General features: G+C 37.9%; 2 protein-coding genes across 4 annotated transcripts; both read left to right on the top strand.

Moving 5' to 3' along the window:
- The first annotated feature begins 70 nt into the window (after nucleotides 1–70).
- Nucleotides 71–10748, top strand: LOC122052983 (polyadenylate-binding protein 2-like). 2 transcript variants are annotated; one of them, XM_042614774.1, is made up of 9 exons: nucleotides 71–660; nucleotides 2618–2736; nucleotides 2815–3471; nucleotides 3548–3625; nucleotides 3694–3783; nucleotides 5016–5153; nucleotides 6894–7070; nucleotides 9336–9539; nucleotides 10270–10748. In XM_042614774.1, the coding sequence occupies exons 1-9, from the start codon at nucleotides 423–425 to the stop codon at nucleotides 10513–10515; spliced, it is 1947 nt and encodes a 648-aa protein (XP_042470708.1). In that variant the 5' UTR covers nucleotides 71–422; the 3' UTR covers nucleotides 10516–10748. The 2 variants fall into 2 exon arrangements, with proteins under 2 accessions (XP_042470708.1, XP_042470709.1); XM_042614775.1 differs by having other exon boundaries at nucleotides 9339–9539.
- A 1397-nt stretch (nucleotides 10749–12145) lies between these two features.
- Nucleotides 12146–13693, top strand: LOC122052986 (ethylene-responsive transcription factor RAP2-1-like). 2 transcript variants are annotated; one of them, XM_042614778.1, is made up of 2 exons: nucleotides 12146–12837; nucleotides 13053–13693. In XM_042614778.1, exon 1 carries the CDS (start codon nucleotides 12312–12314, stop codon nucleotides 12822–12824), a length of 513 nt encoding a protein of 170 aa, XP_042470712.1. In that variant the 5' UTR covers nucleotides 12146–12311; the 3' UTR covers nucleotides 12825–12837; nucleotides 13053–13693. The 2 variants fall into 2 exon arrangements, 1 of the variants encoding a protein (XP_042470712.1); XR_006132136.1 differs by having other exon boundaries at nucleotides 12169–12875.
- Nucleotides 13694–15768: the final 2075 nt, after the last annotated feature.

The raw sequence follows: 15768 nt of genomic DNA on the forward strand, positions 1-15768 counted from the left end.
CACCTTCATCTACGGCTACGCCTTGAATCAGCGAGTGGCCCAAATAGCCTTCGACGAACTACAAAAGCCAGGGGCGTGGCCGCGAGGCCGACCGCGGCGTGGTTGCCAATTGGGTGGCCTGCCCCTCCCAAACCCTTGACCCTCCCGATCCTTAAGCTCTCATTCTCCTCTTATTCGGTTACACCCCCGTTCGGACAACAAAAAAATCCCAAAAATATCGGAAAATCCCTAAAAAAAATTGCAGTTATTCTTCTTGATTTCGCGATCGTTATCCCCGTTTTATCAGTCAGAAAGTCCTACAGCAAAGAGGAAGGTGTGTTTTCTTAGTCCTTGTTTTATAATTGCTAGGGTTTGCTGTATCAGCGAGAGGAAAGGGAGAAACAAAGCAGGAAGAGAAAAAAAATATATAGTTTTTACGAGATATGGCGCAGTCTACGGTTGAGCAGCAGACGTCGGACGGGGAGGTCAACAACGGCGGAGGCAACCAGATTCCGTTGTCGTCGCTTTACGTGGGGGACCTCCATCCAAGCGTCACGGAACCACAAATATTTGAATTTTTTAGCCAGATCGGACCGGTTATTTCCGTGCGCCTCTGCCAAGACTCTGATACCCGGCGGTCGCTCGGCTATGCGTATGTTAACTATAGCAACCCTGCGGATGGTGAGCGAATTCCTTCTCGTTTTATTCTAGTTAGTTTAGGAATTTTAAGTAAAATTCCACCTTTTTGGGGTACTAGATTGCAAGTTATGTTGGCCTTGGAAATTTGGATTGTTAGCTTCAACCTCCTCTTTGCGCCTGTTTCTAGTTTCTTCTTTTCTAGCTGTGATGCATTCGGATTTACGCATTGTTTGTTTGGTTGCTCAATTGGAATGAGGTTAATCAATTGAAATTACCATTTATGGTAGAATGCAACATTTCATGGATAATATCAGTGATGCCTTTACATTGGTTTAATTTCAAAGGCTAAAATAGGAATGTTTAGTAGTTTACAAGCTTAATGAATTCTCTTGATTTTAATGAAATATGAAATACAGTAGGGATCTTATTTTCCATAAAATTCAAATGAGAAAAATACTCCAGATTACTTCACGATCCTATTTTCTTGAAGAGGAACGAAGATAATCATTGACAAAGTACTTTAGACATCAGGATACACTATCAACCTGTGCTTTTAGATCTATCCCTTATTTCTAGATTAACAAGTTTTAAACTTTATGTGTTTTAAAAGTTGTAACATTTTATTTTGGTTAGTTAGAGCAAGTTAGGTAATTTTAATTATTGTTTAGTAAATTGTTTTAGGGATAAATTATTTATTTACCATGTTTCTTTCTGTATCTTAGGAATTGATTGTTTGTCACAAAGTTTTGGTGCGCAATGGTTGGGGTTGAGGCATTTAAAAAGAAATCCTGATCTCTCATGAAATTATCTTTCAAATTATAATGCCACATCAGCCCCATTCTCTGGACTTACAATATGTGTTTTCCATTGCTAAGACTTTAAAAGTTCCTCCCTATTTCAGAAAATCCATTATTTTCCATGTTAATTATATTATTCATTGGTGAAATTGATTGGCTAGTCACTAATCCCAAGAGTTCAAGCTCTTAGAAGAGGATCTAATTATCTTTATATAATGGACCTCCCTACTTGTCTATGTGGAACCAATGGACGTGGGGCCAACTAGCTTCAACATTCATCAATTTCTGTTTGAATTCTAAATTTATTATATTCAGAACACTGACAGTTTGGAGGGTTAGATGTTATGGGATAATAGATTCCATCCAATGATAAGTGGTAGTGGGTCTATTGGCTTGGCAGTATGCTGCCAGTATGGTAGTAGTACCTCAGAGTGGTATTGTTTTTTAAGGTCACTGTGACTCATGTTTATTTTTGACTCCAGTTGAGTGAATTCTATAATGACAAAGCTAAACTCTTCCTAAGTAATACCTTCACCCTGATTCTGCAATTATAGTAATGCTCTTGTGATGATATTCTTTCTCATTATAGTTACCAATGTTATTTCTCCATTGTAATTGCGTGGTGGTTAATTTTTCACATTATTGACCTAACTTGTAGAAATGCAAATCATCTTGTCCTTTATGCTCACCAGAAAGAATTATTTCTATATCTTGGCTTCTTGGTCCTTTTTGTTTGGAATTCTTGCTCTATAGAAATAAAGGTTTTTAAAATTTAGTTCTAATTAAAGTAATCGTATTATAAGAAAAACTCTGGATTGGTTTCATTGAACCAAACAGATGGGTTTTAGATGTATTTGGTCAATTTTTAGGTTAGGTTGGATGCTTCTATTATGATGCACTGCCAATAATGAATTTGACTCTTCTATTGAGGTTTGTTTCTGGATAAGAATTTTTCAAAGTTATCACAAATAAACTGTAAAATAGACTCTTGGTTGGTTTTTATTGAACCAAATAGATTTTTTTTAGATAGTTTTGGTCAATTTTAGGTTAGGTTGATTGCTCCAGTTATACTTCATAATGCTTAAATTCATTAAAAGTGGTATTATTATGATATACCAATAATGGATCTGGCTCTTCTATTGTGGTTTTTCTGAATAAGAGCTTATGTTTCTTTTTTCCTCTGGCTCTCATTTGATTGACAGCTGCAATGGCTTTGGATGTGCTCAACTTCACACTTATTAACAACAAGCCTATTCGTATCATGTATTCAAATCGTGACCCTAGCATCCGAAAAAGTGGGTCTGCAAATGTTTTTATCAAGGTATTGAACTATTTGTTGTGCGTTATTGTGTTGGTTTATAGTAGCCTCCTTAGTCATTTCTCATTGTTTTATTTTCAGAATCTTGACAAAACAATAAACAACAAAGCACTACATGAGATTTTTTCGTCATTTGGTAGTATCCTGTCATGCAAAATCGTAACAGATACATTTGGGCAGTCAAAAGGCTATGGTTTTGTTCAATTTGATCGAGAAGAGGCTGCTCAAAGTGCAATTAGCAAACTGAATGGTGCACTTATGAATGACAAACCAGTTTATGTTGGACCCTTCGTCCGCAAGCAGGAAAGGGAAAACTCCGCAGACAAGACAAAATTTACTAATGTCTTTGTAAAAAATCTTTCAGAGTCAACTACAAAGGAGGACCTAGAAAATATTTTTGGAAAATATGGGAAAATCACCAGTGCAGTTGTTATGATCGAGGAGGATGGAAAATCAAAGTGCTTTGGGTTTGTTAATTTTGACGATCCAGATGCTGCTGCTCTAGCAGTTCAAGAACTCAATGGACAGCAATTTGATGATAAGGAATGGTACGTCGGAAAGGCATTGAAAAAGTCTGAAAGGGATTCAGAACTTAGGGAAAAGATTGAGCAAACTGCTACGGAGACAATTGATAAGTATCATGGACTCAATTTATATTTGAAGAACTTAGATGATAGTATTGGAGATGATAAGCTGGTAGAATTATTTTCTGGCTTTGGGATAATAACTTCCTGCAAGGTGTTTTTTTCCTCTACATTGACATTTTTGTTTTATTTTTGTTTGGATGTGTTTAATTTACCAATTTGAGTGATAGGTTATGCGGGAACCTAATGGTATGAGTAAAGGCTCTGGATTTGTTGCTTTCTCAGCTCCTGAAGAAGCATCTCGAGCTGTAAGATCTCATTTTTATGCCTTTTTTTCCTTAAATGGTAAAGTGAACATATTTGTGTCTTCTTTTAGCTGGCAGAGATGAATGGAAAAATGGTTGGTGGGAAGCCACTTTATGTTGCAGTTGCACAACGCAAAGAAGAGAGAAAAGCTAGGTTGCAGGTATTCTATATGAACCATTTCTTAGGGTAACATTGAAGTTGACTCATTAGTCATATCATGCTTGCTCTGTTTTAATCATTTGTCCTTTAACATGTGTTTTTTCTCCAGTTTAGGAAACATATGGCAATTTGGGAGAATGTCTTCCTTAAATCACCTGAAAACATGACACATTGTCGGCAACCTTTCTCATTCTTGAATGATTTTTTTTTCCTTGATACTCTGTTTTACGGTTCCTTTGCCAAACAAGAGATATCATGTTTTAATTCTTGAGTTCAGAATGTTGTCCTGATATTCTTGGGACACATTATGTTACACGGTTGAAAATTAATTGATTTAGGTGATGTGTGGAAATTTGATTGAGTTCGGTATCAGTTATGGTTCTTTGATTGCTAAAGTAGAAACTTTACTTTAGACTACATAATGTTAATGGTGCTAGAATTATTTTGATTTTAATAGTCAGTTAAAACAATCCCTTACATGCTTATTTGAATTTTTAGTCAGTCAAAACAAACCTTTTAAACGGTTGAAATATCATGTTAATTCTTGGGACACATTATGTTACACGGTTGAAAATTAATTGATTTAGGTGATGTGTGGAAATTTGATTGAGTTCGGTATCAGTTATGGTTCTTTGATTGCTAAAGTAGAAACTTTACTTTAGACTACATAATGTTAATGGTGCTAGAATTATTTTGATTTTAATAGTCAGTTAAAACAATCCCTTACATGCTTATTTGAATTTTTAGTCAGTCAAAACAAACCTTTTAAACCCTTTATTTAATACTGAGGTACTAGAATTAATTTAGCTGCACCTAACATAGCATTTCATTTTTTAAAACATTATTTTTTACTCCTGGTGATATTTGGGGGATCTCAAAACTGAGAAGGGAGGATCATATCATGAAGATCAACGTACTTTCTCCAAGTTTAGAATAGCTTCTGGAATATCTTCTTTTATTGTATCTATTTTGTTGGTTTTGAGCAGACAATTATGTTAGTTGTTAAGTTTTGCAAAATAATGATAATTAAGCTTTGGAGCTTCACACTATAGTGTAATCAGATTTCTTTTCCTTTTCTATAGTTAAAACTTTACTACTGTCCTGGCAAATTATCCTTTCCATTGTTCCAATGTTTTTTCTTCAGTCTTCTTTTAGATCATATAAAATATTGGTGCACATATACATATGTTGGTTGCTGTACATATTGTTTCAATAATTCCGGTCATTGTCCAGGCTCAGTTTTCACAAGTACGACCAGTAACTATGATACCTAATGTTGGTCCACGTGTTCCCATCTACCCCCCTGGTGCTCCGGGTATGGGGCAACAAATATTTTATGGCCAAACGCCTCCTACACTTGTTCCACCTCAGGTACCTATCTCATTGTTTTTTTTTTTTTTTTGTTTCTTTTATGCGGTGCATGAGCCTTGGAACCTATTTTTATGATAAAAATGGAAGAGCTGAGAAATAAAAGGATACAAATTTGTACAGAAATTTATTGCCTTTTTTTTGTTTATGTGATGTTTCATTTCATGTATGCATTCACTCCATCATGAAAAGTTACTGAACGTGATCATCAAATACTAAATATAGTTATGTTTCTGCACTTGCTTTCTCAGAATCTTATGGAATTCCAGAGACCTAGGTCTGCTTAATTTTAGTGTCAAGATTAGTTGCATTTACTTTATACTTAATTTCTTTTTTAGTCATCAGTATTATTAAGCTATGTTAGTCCCCACTTATTTGGAGTAAAATAAGTGAATCTTATCCGGCTGTTGCTCTTGACCATATTTATTTATTATTTATAGAATGAGGTTAATGCTTTCCTTGTGTTTTTCACATATTCCATTTGTATCATAGCCCTTTAAAATTTTAATGAGAGGATCTGGATTATAGATCAATATAGTTATGTTTCGGTGTTTGGTTTCTCAGACATCTTATGGAATTCTACAGACCTAAGTCTGCTTAATTTTAGTGTCAGGAATAGTTCCATTTACTGTATACTTAATTTTCTTTTTTAGTCATCTGTGTCACCAAGATGTGTTAGTCCCATCTGGGGAATAGAATATGTGGGATAAACACCTGGGACATAGAATATGTGGATCTTATCCCACTGTTGCTCTTGTCCAAATTCATTTATTGTTTTTAGATTGAGGTTAAAGCTTTCCTTCTGTTTTTCACACATTCCATTTGTAAAACTTCCCTTAAGAATTTCAATGAAAGGAACTGGATAATAGATGTTCTTATTTTAATGGTCTTTTGTATGTGTTTATTTTATCGCATTTACGTTAATTGTAAAGTTACATTTGGTCTTCCGACATTCTTAGATATTCTGTTTTGCTAAAATAAAACAGGTGTCAGGCCTTTTTTTTTGTCATTTTAGTTTTACCCTTTGATTGCTTGCTTGGTATTTTTCTTCTTTTTTTCTGGTGAGACTTTCTTCGTAGAAATTTGCAATGAGGTACAACTCCTAGAGTATAGGAAAAGAAACAACCAGTTTAGTAAGACCGAATAAGATGAATGCTAAATTTATCTAGAATTATGGTTCTTTGATTTAAAAAATTTTACGTATTGCAATAGAAATGCATGGTGTTCGATTGGAGTTTTGTTGTCAGGTTATTAATGTCTGACATGGATACAAGATTGATAAATGAAGAGTCAGATCTCGAAAGTGCAAATTGTGTCAGAGTTGTACAATTACGTGCATAAGGATAAATGAAGAATCAGACTTGACCTTGAATGTGCAAATTGTGAGAGGGTTGCACAGCTACATCAATACTTTTTTGAAGACTTAATAGTAAAGTTTCCATGCTTGATGATTGGTCCTTTTCTCTCTTTTCTACTGGTTGAATCATGTTCAGGAAGAAAATTCTCCTTGCAGAATAAGCAGATGTAATGTTTGCTTTTCCTTCACAGGCTATCATCCTCATTCTTGAATTATTTCAAAATTTTGATTTTAATGATTGTAGGTTTAATTCAACCCGCAAATTAGTGATATTTATACTTTGCTGATACTGAATTGATTTTGGTACCTTTAATTACCGACATTTTTTTTGTCAAACTTTAATTGCTTAACATCGTTGCTAAGTTTCACCACCATTTCATTGATAGCCAGGATTTGGCTTTCAGCAACAGCTTATTCCTGGAATGAGGCCCGGTGGGCCACCTATGCCAAATTTCTTCATGCCTGTAGTCCAACAAGGTCAGCAGGGGCATCGCCCAAGTGGTAGACGTAGTGGAGGACCAGTGCAACAAATGCAACAACCAATGCCTTTGATCCAGCAACAGGTATTTATTTAATATTTTCTTGTAGTTCATTTATTTTCTTTTGCAATTTTAATGAATGCATATGGTATTTTTAGTCCTGTCAGAATTACAACTAGTTCAAAATTGGAATAAAAGAGATCAGAAGAATTAAAATTTTTTATTATGTTTATGTTGAAGCTTGGATTCTCTGTCCCTATTAGTCCAACATAGACAAGTGTGGCAGTCTATTATATAAATTAAATCCCCAAACTTTTTGAATATGTTATTAGCTAATCAACTTTAATATGGCGGTACATAAGCAGGAGTTCAAAGTTCAAATCCTTTCAATGTCGCAAAAAGAACACAAACATCTGAGTCGTGAGCACAGGGGTGCATGTCGAAACTATGAAGCACTTGCTCATTAGTCCCACATGGGCGATTGCAGTATGACCATTATATAAATTGGGATTAGTTATTAGCCCATCCACTTAAATAGTTTGAAATGATGTATTTTAAGTTATCAATCATGTCAGTTATGATTTACTAGAACTCATTTGTTTAACAAGCAGCCCTAAACAAGCTAATCACAGTAATATATTCGAAGGTTCTCAGATCGCTTTGGATGCAACATGGTTTGTTAATTTGTTTTAACCCACTCACCAGAAAGGTTTGGCTAAGCATGTCACTGGATCAAGGAATATACAGGATAGATGCTTGCAGTATGCGAGAAGCCAAATTATTTGCTGCATCACCATGTATCTTCCATGTTTGTCTATCTGTGTTAGGCCTGTGACATTGGGTCTCATACAAGTGTATGCACATTATTCTATCTATTCCATTTTCCTTGATTTTACTTGCTTAAGTTTGGACTAGTGTTGCACTATGGTATTTGGACATCATCTGTTGATTTAAATCTCTTGTTATATTGATTAGTAAGGGCAAGAGTACCATTACAATAATAGAAGCACAATATCTTGTCTAACACACTACATGCATGCTAGATATAAGACTAGTTCGGATGCTCTTTTATTATCCTTACCTTTTAATATATAATTTGCATGCTATTAGTCTATCGGAATTTTGACTGAATGTGAACTATATCTTACATTTTTAAAAAGATCTCAAATATTTGCTTAGGTTAACATTTATGAAAAATAAAGAAGCCACATGACTTTTCTACAAAATTGAGTAAGCACAAGTTTATTGACAATATTAATAAGCTGAATTAAATTTAGTATTTTATTTATAATTTATATGAAACCTTTGTGAGATTTATATTGAAATCTTTTTGGTCTAAAAGTTCCTTCGTGGATGCAAATTCTCAATGTTTAGTTGCTTAGGTGGGTTTGGCAAAGGGTTGTTTCCTCTAGCTAGGTGATCCCTGTTAGGTGGTTCTTTTGGAAAGTGGCCCAAGCTGATGCTGGCCTAGTTTATTTGATATTTGAGTAATCATAATTCTCTTTGTTAGCCCATTCGACAACCTCTTTACTTGAGTCTCCTATCCGAGCACACAATGTCCACCTCCCCTTGTGCACTCGATGCATCTTTTTTTCCTTCTCTTCACTTGGTGTAATTTCCTTCTCTTCTCTCTTTTTTCTCATTTATTGTTAATTTTTCATTATTTAATTTTTGCACACTAGTACATCTAGATTGATTTTTTGTTTGTAACTCTTTTTTAGTTGCAATGTCAAATATGAAATGCTTTACTGAACTCACATTTAGTGCTCCCTTATGATAAGTATTTTTTATTTGTAAATTAATTAAGGATATAATTTGTTATATAGATTAAAATTAGTCATTTTTAATTTACTATACCTTTTCCCCTTGGTGCTAGGCAGTGGACTGACCATCTAGTGTCTGGACAGCTTTTTACATGCAAATTGTAGAGAGAGAATCATCATTTTAAGAGAGTTGAGTGTGGTTGATTTGATTGAAAGCTGAATATAGGAACGTGCAGAGTCTAATTCGCACAAAAGTAGGTCCACAACAATAGCAATGTGTAGAACTAAATTCATACTGGCATCTACCTGTATTGTGTGTGGATATAAGTTGCCATGAATACAGTATGTTGATTCCTTGCTGAATTGGGAATAAAATTGGTACCAAACCCAAAATTCAAAAACTTCAAAACCTCGTTGTGTTGATGTGTCAAAATGTACTTCATCTCATTTGACCCTTCATTGTTTCTACTTGAAGTGGGTATTTATCTCTTGCTTCTTCTCCATTGTTAGATGATACTCCTGTATAGTCTGACCTGTGTAATGCAAACTAATGTGATATATGGTGATTATTGTTGCATTTCAATAGCAGATGCTTCCAAGGGGTCGCGTCCAGCGCTATGCTCCTGGTCGCAACATGTCTGACGTTCCGATGCCTGGTATTGTTGGAGGGATGCTCTCTCCATATGATATGGGAGGTCTGGGATACCGAGATATTGGCATGTCACAATCTATTCCCATTGGGACACTGGCTTCAGCACTTGCAAATGCTACTTTCGAGCAGCAAAGGATGGTACTCTCTCTCTCTCTCTATATATATGCAGTTAGTGTTTGTTAATTGTCTATTATTTTTATATTCTCATGCTGTGTGCTGTTATTACATAGTGAATATTATGCACTTTTAAGATGTATCATGGAAAGTATATGTATTCATATTTTTGGAGTAAAATATTATACAATTTATTTGCACAAAATGGTTGAGAAAAGAAGATGACACCAACATCGGATTGGCAGGAAATAAAAGAAGAAGAAGCTAAGAACCAATCTCTCAACCACTTGATCTGTGATATTTTCTTCTTGTTGAATTCATGAAGCAATCTCTAGCCTTTGCTTTTTAATCTTCAAATAATAGTATTTGCCATCCGATCTAACTAATACACCAGTACAATAGCAATTCTAAAGAAAAAAAATATTAGTAATACTTCTACAATTTGAATGGTGAACATTTTATCAATTTTTTATAATTACATAAAGTCAACTATTCTCTTTCGAGATGAGTGTTTTTTATGTTTCACAATGTCTTGTTTTCCAATACTTGTTCCAGTGCAGTCTGCAGTTGTATCTTCATTGTCATCGAGTTGGGTTGTCCCAACTATTGGGATTAGCTACATGATCATCCACTGTGCTTTATGTAAAACTAGTTAACTAGATGTTCCGTGCATTTATTTTTTTGGTTTTACCATGTGAATTTCTAGCCCATGAATCCCTTGATGACACGTAAATGTCTCTTGTCTTCTGTCCAGATGCTTGGTGAGAATCTTTACCCACTTGTGGAGCAATATGAGCGAGATCATGCTGCCAAAGTTACAGGAATGTTGCTGGAGATGGACCAAACTGAAGTGCTGCATTTGCTAGAATCGCCAGAAGCTCTGAAAGCAAAAGTTGCAGAGGCAATGGAAGTCCTGCTAAATGTAGCGCAACAGCAACAGGGGAATGCTCCCAGCGATCAGCTAGCAGCGCTGTCGCTGAGTGATGGCCTTGTCTCTTGATGCTCAGACTTGTTTTCAAGTTGTACTGTTTAGTTGCGATTGTGAACAACCAACACTTCTGGTCGTCTTGGTTTGCTTATGATTGTGATGTGAATTTTGAGTTTTGATTTTTGTTAACTGGGGTCTGTTTCGGTCGATTGAATCTCTGGTCCTCTTGTACTAGCATCTTACCATGTGTTTCTAGTTGTACCAAGTATTTTATGATTATCTATCTGTGCGTGTGTTTATTTTCCTGGTTCGTTTGTGTTAACCATGATGAGCTATTTAGTTGTCATTAGTTTTGCTAATTTCCACTTAGACAAATAAATTGTATATGCTTGTGAATATATCAAGTAATTGATGAGCAAATTTATGTACACTCCCCTATAATTTGTGGCATTAATGGCAAGTTAAGTTTTGTCTGTGTTCATGAATTACATACATTATTCTACTTTTGATTTTTATCCAAAAAATCAAAAGTTATTCATGAATTACATAAATTATTCTACTTTTGAATTACATAAGTTATGTACACTCCCCTTTAATTTATGTATCCTTTTGATTTTTATCCAAAAATTGATGAAGAGAGAAAGAACGCGAGACTGAGAATCTTGTCCCCCGCCGACCACTGTATTTTCGATTATTATTCACCGTCCTAAAAAAACAAAGCAAATTAAGCCCCCATTAATTCATCATTAATCTAATTACTTCAAATTTGATAATGTCGAATCTAATATCTATTTTAATTGCGCAATTATGCTATTTTTGTACTAAACCGCCCGAATTACTTGGATTGAAATATTTGCTACAAGTTTGCAATTGCAAACCAAGCAATACTTGTAATAATAATATCAGCTATTATTATTATTATTATAATAGTGGCGGCGGCAGAGTCGGTAGTGGAATTGGATTAAGCTCCAAATGGCCAACGGCATCTTTGTTAATTAAAAATTTAAAGTAAATGATAATTCGACGTCACGTTCTTGTATAAAATTCGATTAGGAATTAGGATTAGGACAGCCACCGGTCGTGGTGGTGAGCCCACGGCCGTTCACCGGCCGCCTCTATTGCCTCCCTCACGCAGCGCCAGCCGTCGGATCCTGGAAAATTACGCTCCAGAAGCGTCCAAATTCGGCTGACGCGCGCGAGGCGAGCCATGGGCGGGGTTCCGTATGCGAGGCGGAAACGTCGACGTCGTCGACGTCTACGTCTGCGTCACGTGTCTAACGCCACTGCGGCGCGTGTCGGTGAGGGCGACGGGTTCTCCGCGACCCGACCCGACCCGATCCATCGTCTCTGAGGCAGTGCGGCGGTCGCAGCAGCTACCGACGCCTGCGAACCCGAGCCTTATCTGTTGCCGAAGCCGCCGCCCGCCGGCTACCGCCATGGTTCTGACTGTTTGTTTAATTCGGGTGAGCTACGCGAACTCAATGTCAACGGACGCGATCCGTCGGAAATAATAATACACTGGTCGAACCAATTGAAAATTTTAATTAATCGAGTGGTTATTGTTAATTGTGCCCAGGTTGGCTTAGCATATATCATCATTCATCATCGTGATTGTTGATTGAGTGCTGGTTAATTAACATTAATTAACTAAGTCGAACCGGTGACGTTGGTGGGATTGATCGAATCGGAACCGTCGGATCTCCTCGTCGCCGATAAAAAGAGCTGGTTCTTTTGTTCTGATCTATTCTGTTCCATTACATCTGATCTAATTATCCTATCGGCTTCGTCTCCTCTTGCTCTTCTATTAACTGCTCCCAGCTACAAGTAGTCAAGAGATCGCAGGAAGAGAGGGAGAAAAGGGGGAAGTGATGGAGGGGCGCTGCTGCTCTACCTCCGCCGGCGAGGAACCAAGGAAACCTCCGCGGCCGCCGGCAGGGCGGAGATCGACGGGGAGCAGCGCAGGCGCCGGCGCTGGCAGAGATAGGCCCTATAGAGGCGTCAGGATGAGGAAGTGGGGAAAGTGGGTGGCGGAGATTCGTGAGCCGAACAAGCGGTCGCGGATTTGGCTCGGTTCTTACTCCACCGCGGTCGCCGCCGCTCGGGCCTACGACACCGCCGTGTTCTACCTCCGCGGCCGTTCCGCACGCCTCAACTTCCCCGACCAGATCCTCGACGATTGCGCCGGTGAAGCCGGCGCAGACGGCGCGGCTCTCTCGGCCGATTCGATTCGGAAGAAGGCGACCGAGGTCGGCGCGAGGGTAGACGCCCTCCAAACCGGACTGATGCCTTCGCCGCCGCCGCCGCCTCCGCCGCCTCCGAGGCCGCAGAAGAACCCTGATCTGAACCAGGAGCCGAGCCCGGAGGGCTCCGACGTGGATTAATCAAGCGACTAAGGTAGCGCCATCCATCCATCCATATATAGATGCAAAAAGGTTAGTTAATCTCTGCCATCTTCGGTCGGCCTCGCCGGCAATAATGAGACATAGATCAAGATAAGAGATGCCTTTTAGCTTGTTTCATTAGCGTTTCTCCCGTTTCTGTACCAAGTTTTTGTTCCTCTCATCCCGCTTTGTCCTTATTGTGTTTGTTGTTATGCCTGTGTGGTAAAGTAATGAAGATTTAAGGAAGAAGAAGAAGAAGATGATGGAGAAGAAGATAAAGTTGGTTGGCCAAATTCCAAGTCGTCAAATTAGAGCAGCAGTAGATAAGACGTCGCTGTAGGTGACGTGGTCGAGCAGAGGCGCAATGGTGCTGCCAGGTGCTCGCGTTAAGCTCCGACGTGGATCGAACATGCCTCCCGATAGACTGACGACGGTTCATCCACTAGCATCGACAGTGGGAGCTGAAGTGCGATCAACATCACAAAAAACAGGTCCCCCCCGCTTTGCCATTTCGCCGAACACTTCGCTGGCTGGCTGGCTGGCTGCCTGCAACACCTTGGGCGAGTCTTTTTTTTCTGGAATCTAATTAAGAACTGGCGTGCCCGATTTGGCCGCGCAACATGAGATGAGATGAGATGAGATGAGATGAGATGGGAAAAGTAGGATTGTGGAAGTAGAGAAGGCAAGGGAGTGGATTGGGGGCTGTCACCCACCCGATTTGGCTCCACACTGAGGCTTAAGGCTGAGGGTAGTGCGAGGCAGGCCAATTGTTGGTGCCGTCGTGTACTTTGAATGCGTGATAATTAAGATATGTCCATGTCCATGTCCAAATATTTTAGAAATGGAATCCATGAAGACTTGAAGAGCTAGCTAGCCTGTTCATATTTTTTTTTTTTTTAAAAAAAATGATTAAGTGGAAGGGGGTGGGGCCGGGCTGGGAACTTGGAAGTCTAGATATTAAAGCAAAGTGGATTAAAACGAATCAAGTCTTATCGAGGAAACAGCGTATTTGGGTGCATTTGTTAGGTTTTGGATTCACAACTGTATAAAATAAAGTAAATATTGTTTTTTAAAAAAAATACAGGAATCAAGTCTTCACCCTATTGAGTTAGCCCAACTAGTCAACCTAGCGCGATGAGCTTGCTTGGATCAACAATCCACATCCTAACCAACCTACACTCAGCCCACTTGATCCAACTGGCTCGATCAACCTCTTAAAGCACAAATTTATCTCGAACAATTACTTCAGGTGGGCAAGGTCACTGGGGCAATCCGTGCAATTCCTCATTGAAAGTTCCTTCTTTAATCTCTGACCTATTTAGGAATGGTATATTGAAATTATTGAAAATTATTTCTTATACAGTATATTATATCGAAATATTTGGTATACAATAAAATTATGACGATACCGTTACGGTATTTGATATGATATATTAAAAATTTTAGTATTTTTTACACCCCAGACCTATTACATTCCTATTGACAACATAAGTTCACCTAATCGGTGGTTGATCTGCTTCTCCGTTACTCCATCTGAAGGCAATTAGGCCGACACGGTCGAAAACTCCATCCAACCATCTAGCCCATCTCCTATTTAACTCCTTTATGTTTCCTTTGGCTTTGCCTGGCCGGCCAACTAATCTCAACGTTAAACAGTCGGAAAAGGTAGGCCCGTAGGAGAATGGACCGGTTCAACCACCGACCAAAGATACGAATCTAATTTTGCAATTGGATAATCACGATGTGGTTTTATGGCATCATTAAAGCGGTTTGGATATGGATAATTCATCAGGTCCAACCTGATAACGACCTCAGTGGTAGTAGCTATAAATGAGTGAATGAGGACTAAGTTCAAAAGTATGTCGTAATTAGTCAGTAATTGTAGATTATATTAAAAGAAAATTAAAATGCAAAAGAAATAATATTAAAAGAATTAGGAGAACTACCTTCGTTTGATTGCGAAAGTGACACGGGAGAAGCTTTGAATGAAGACGCGAGTGAGGATGGAGATCTCATTAAAATTTTAAATTATTAGTGGATATTTTGAAACGTGATCGATTCAGCATTTCGTCCCTTTCTGTAGACTTTGTAGAGTTTGAATTCTTCTTTCTTAAAAAAAACTGAAGAAAAAATTAGAGCTATAGCCTATATTTGGCTTTGGGCACTGGATAGATTCAAGATAAGTTTATTTTGCGAGTCTTCTTCATGTCACATAACGTGAAGGGATAAATGCGTCGACAAGAGCGATTAAGACCACTTTCTCCATGTCCGCAGAGCATTATGCTAAGTCGAATCAGATCAAACGTTCGGATCACCAATTAAGTATACAAACACTAGTTTCGGGTTGCTGATTTACTCTGTGGGTTCTGGTCAAAAGGACCCTTCAATCGTAGAAGAAAAGCTGTACTCTAGTCTTTTTTTTTTTTTTCTAAAATTTAGAACAGGTAGACTAAATTAAAGTTTTTAGCATAGAAGAGTGCAAAAAGATTACCTCAATGGATACAGGGAAGTTCCGTGGCCGCCATTGTCTCTTTCGAAGTCCAAAGCAAAGTTTGCAGTCAATTGCAAGGCCTGCAAAGCTCTATGCAAGTACATTGAATGTTGAACTAAGGCTATTCTTCGCTGAAAGCATCTGGAAGGAAAATGATTAGTTAGGATACCTTGAATCATTGTTTGCGCAAAACATAATACAAAAACATAAATCACAGTATCATTCTTGAAAGATTCTATGAATACCACTAGAATACGCATCCATATAATCATTGAGTCATTGATGTTGATACTAGCAATCACAAATCACAATATCATGCCTCTACTATTCATCGATCAAATGCTTGGTCAACCAATTGGCCTGTTGCAATCAACAAATCAAGCAGCATCCATTTGGTGTTAGATGATACCACATGTTGTGAGTGGCCCTGAAATAATGTGAGATTGATAGTTA

This window comes from Zingiber officinale, chromosome 3A, assembly GCF_018446385.1.
Source record: "Zingiber officinale cultivar Zhangliang chromosome 3A, Zo_v1.1, whole genome shotgun sequence".
NCBI lineage: Eukaryota > Viridiplantae > Streptophyta > Magnoliopsida > Zingiberales > Zingiberaceae > Zingiber > Zingiber officinale.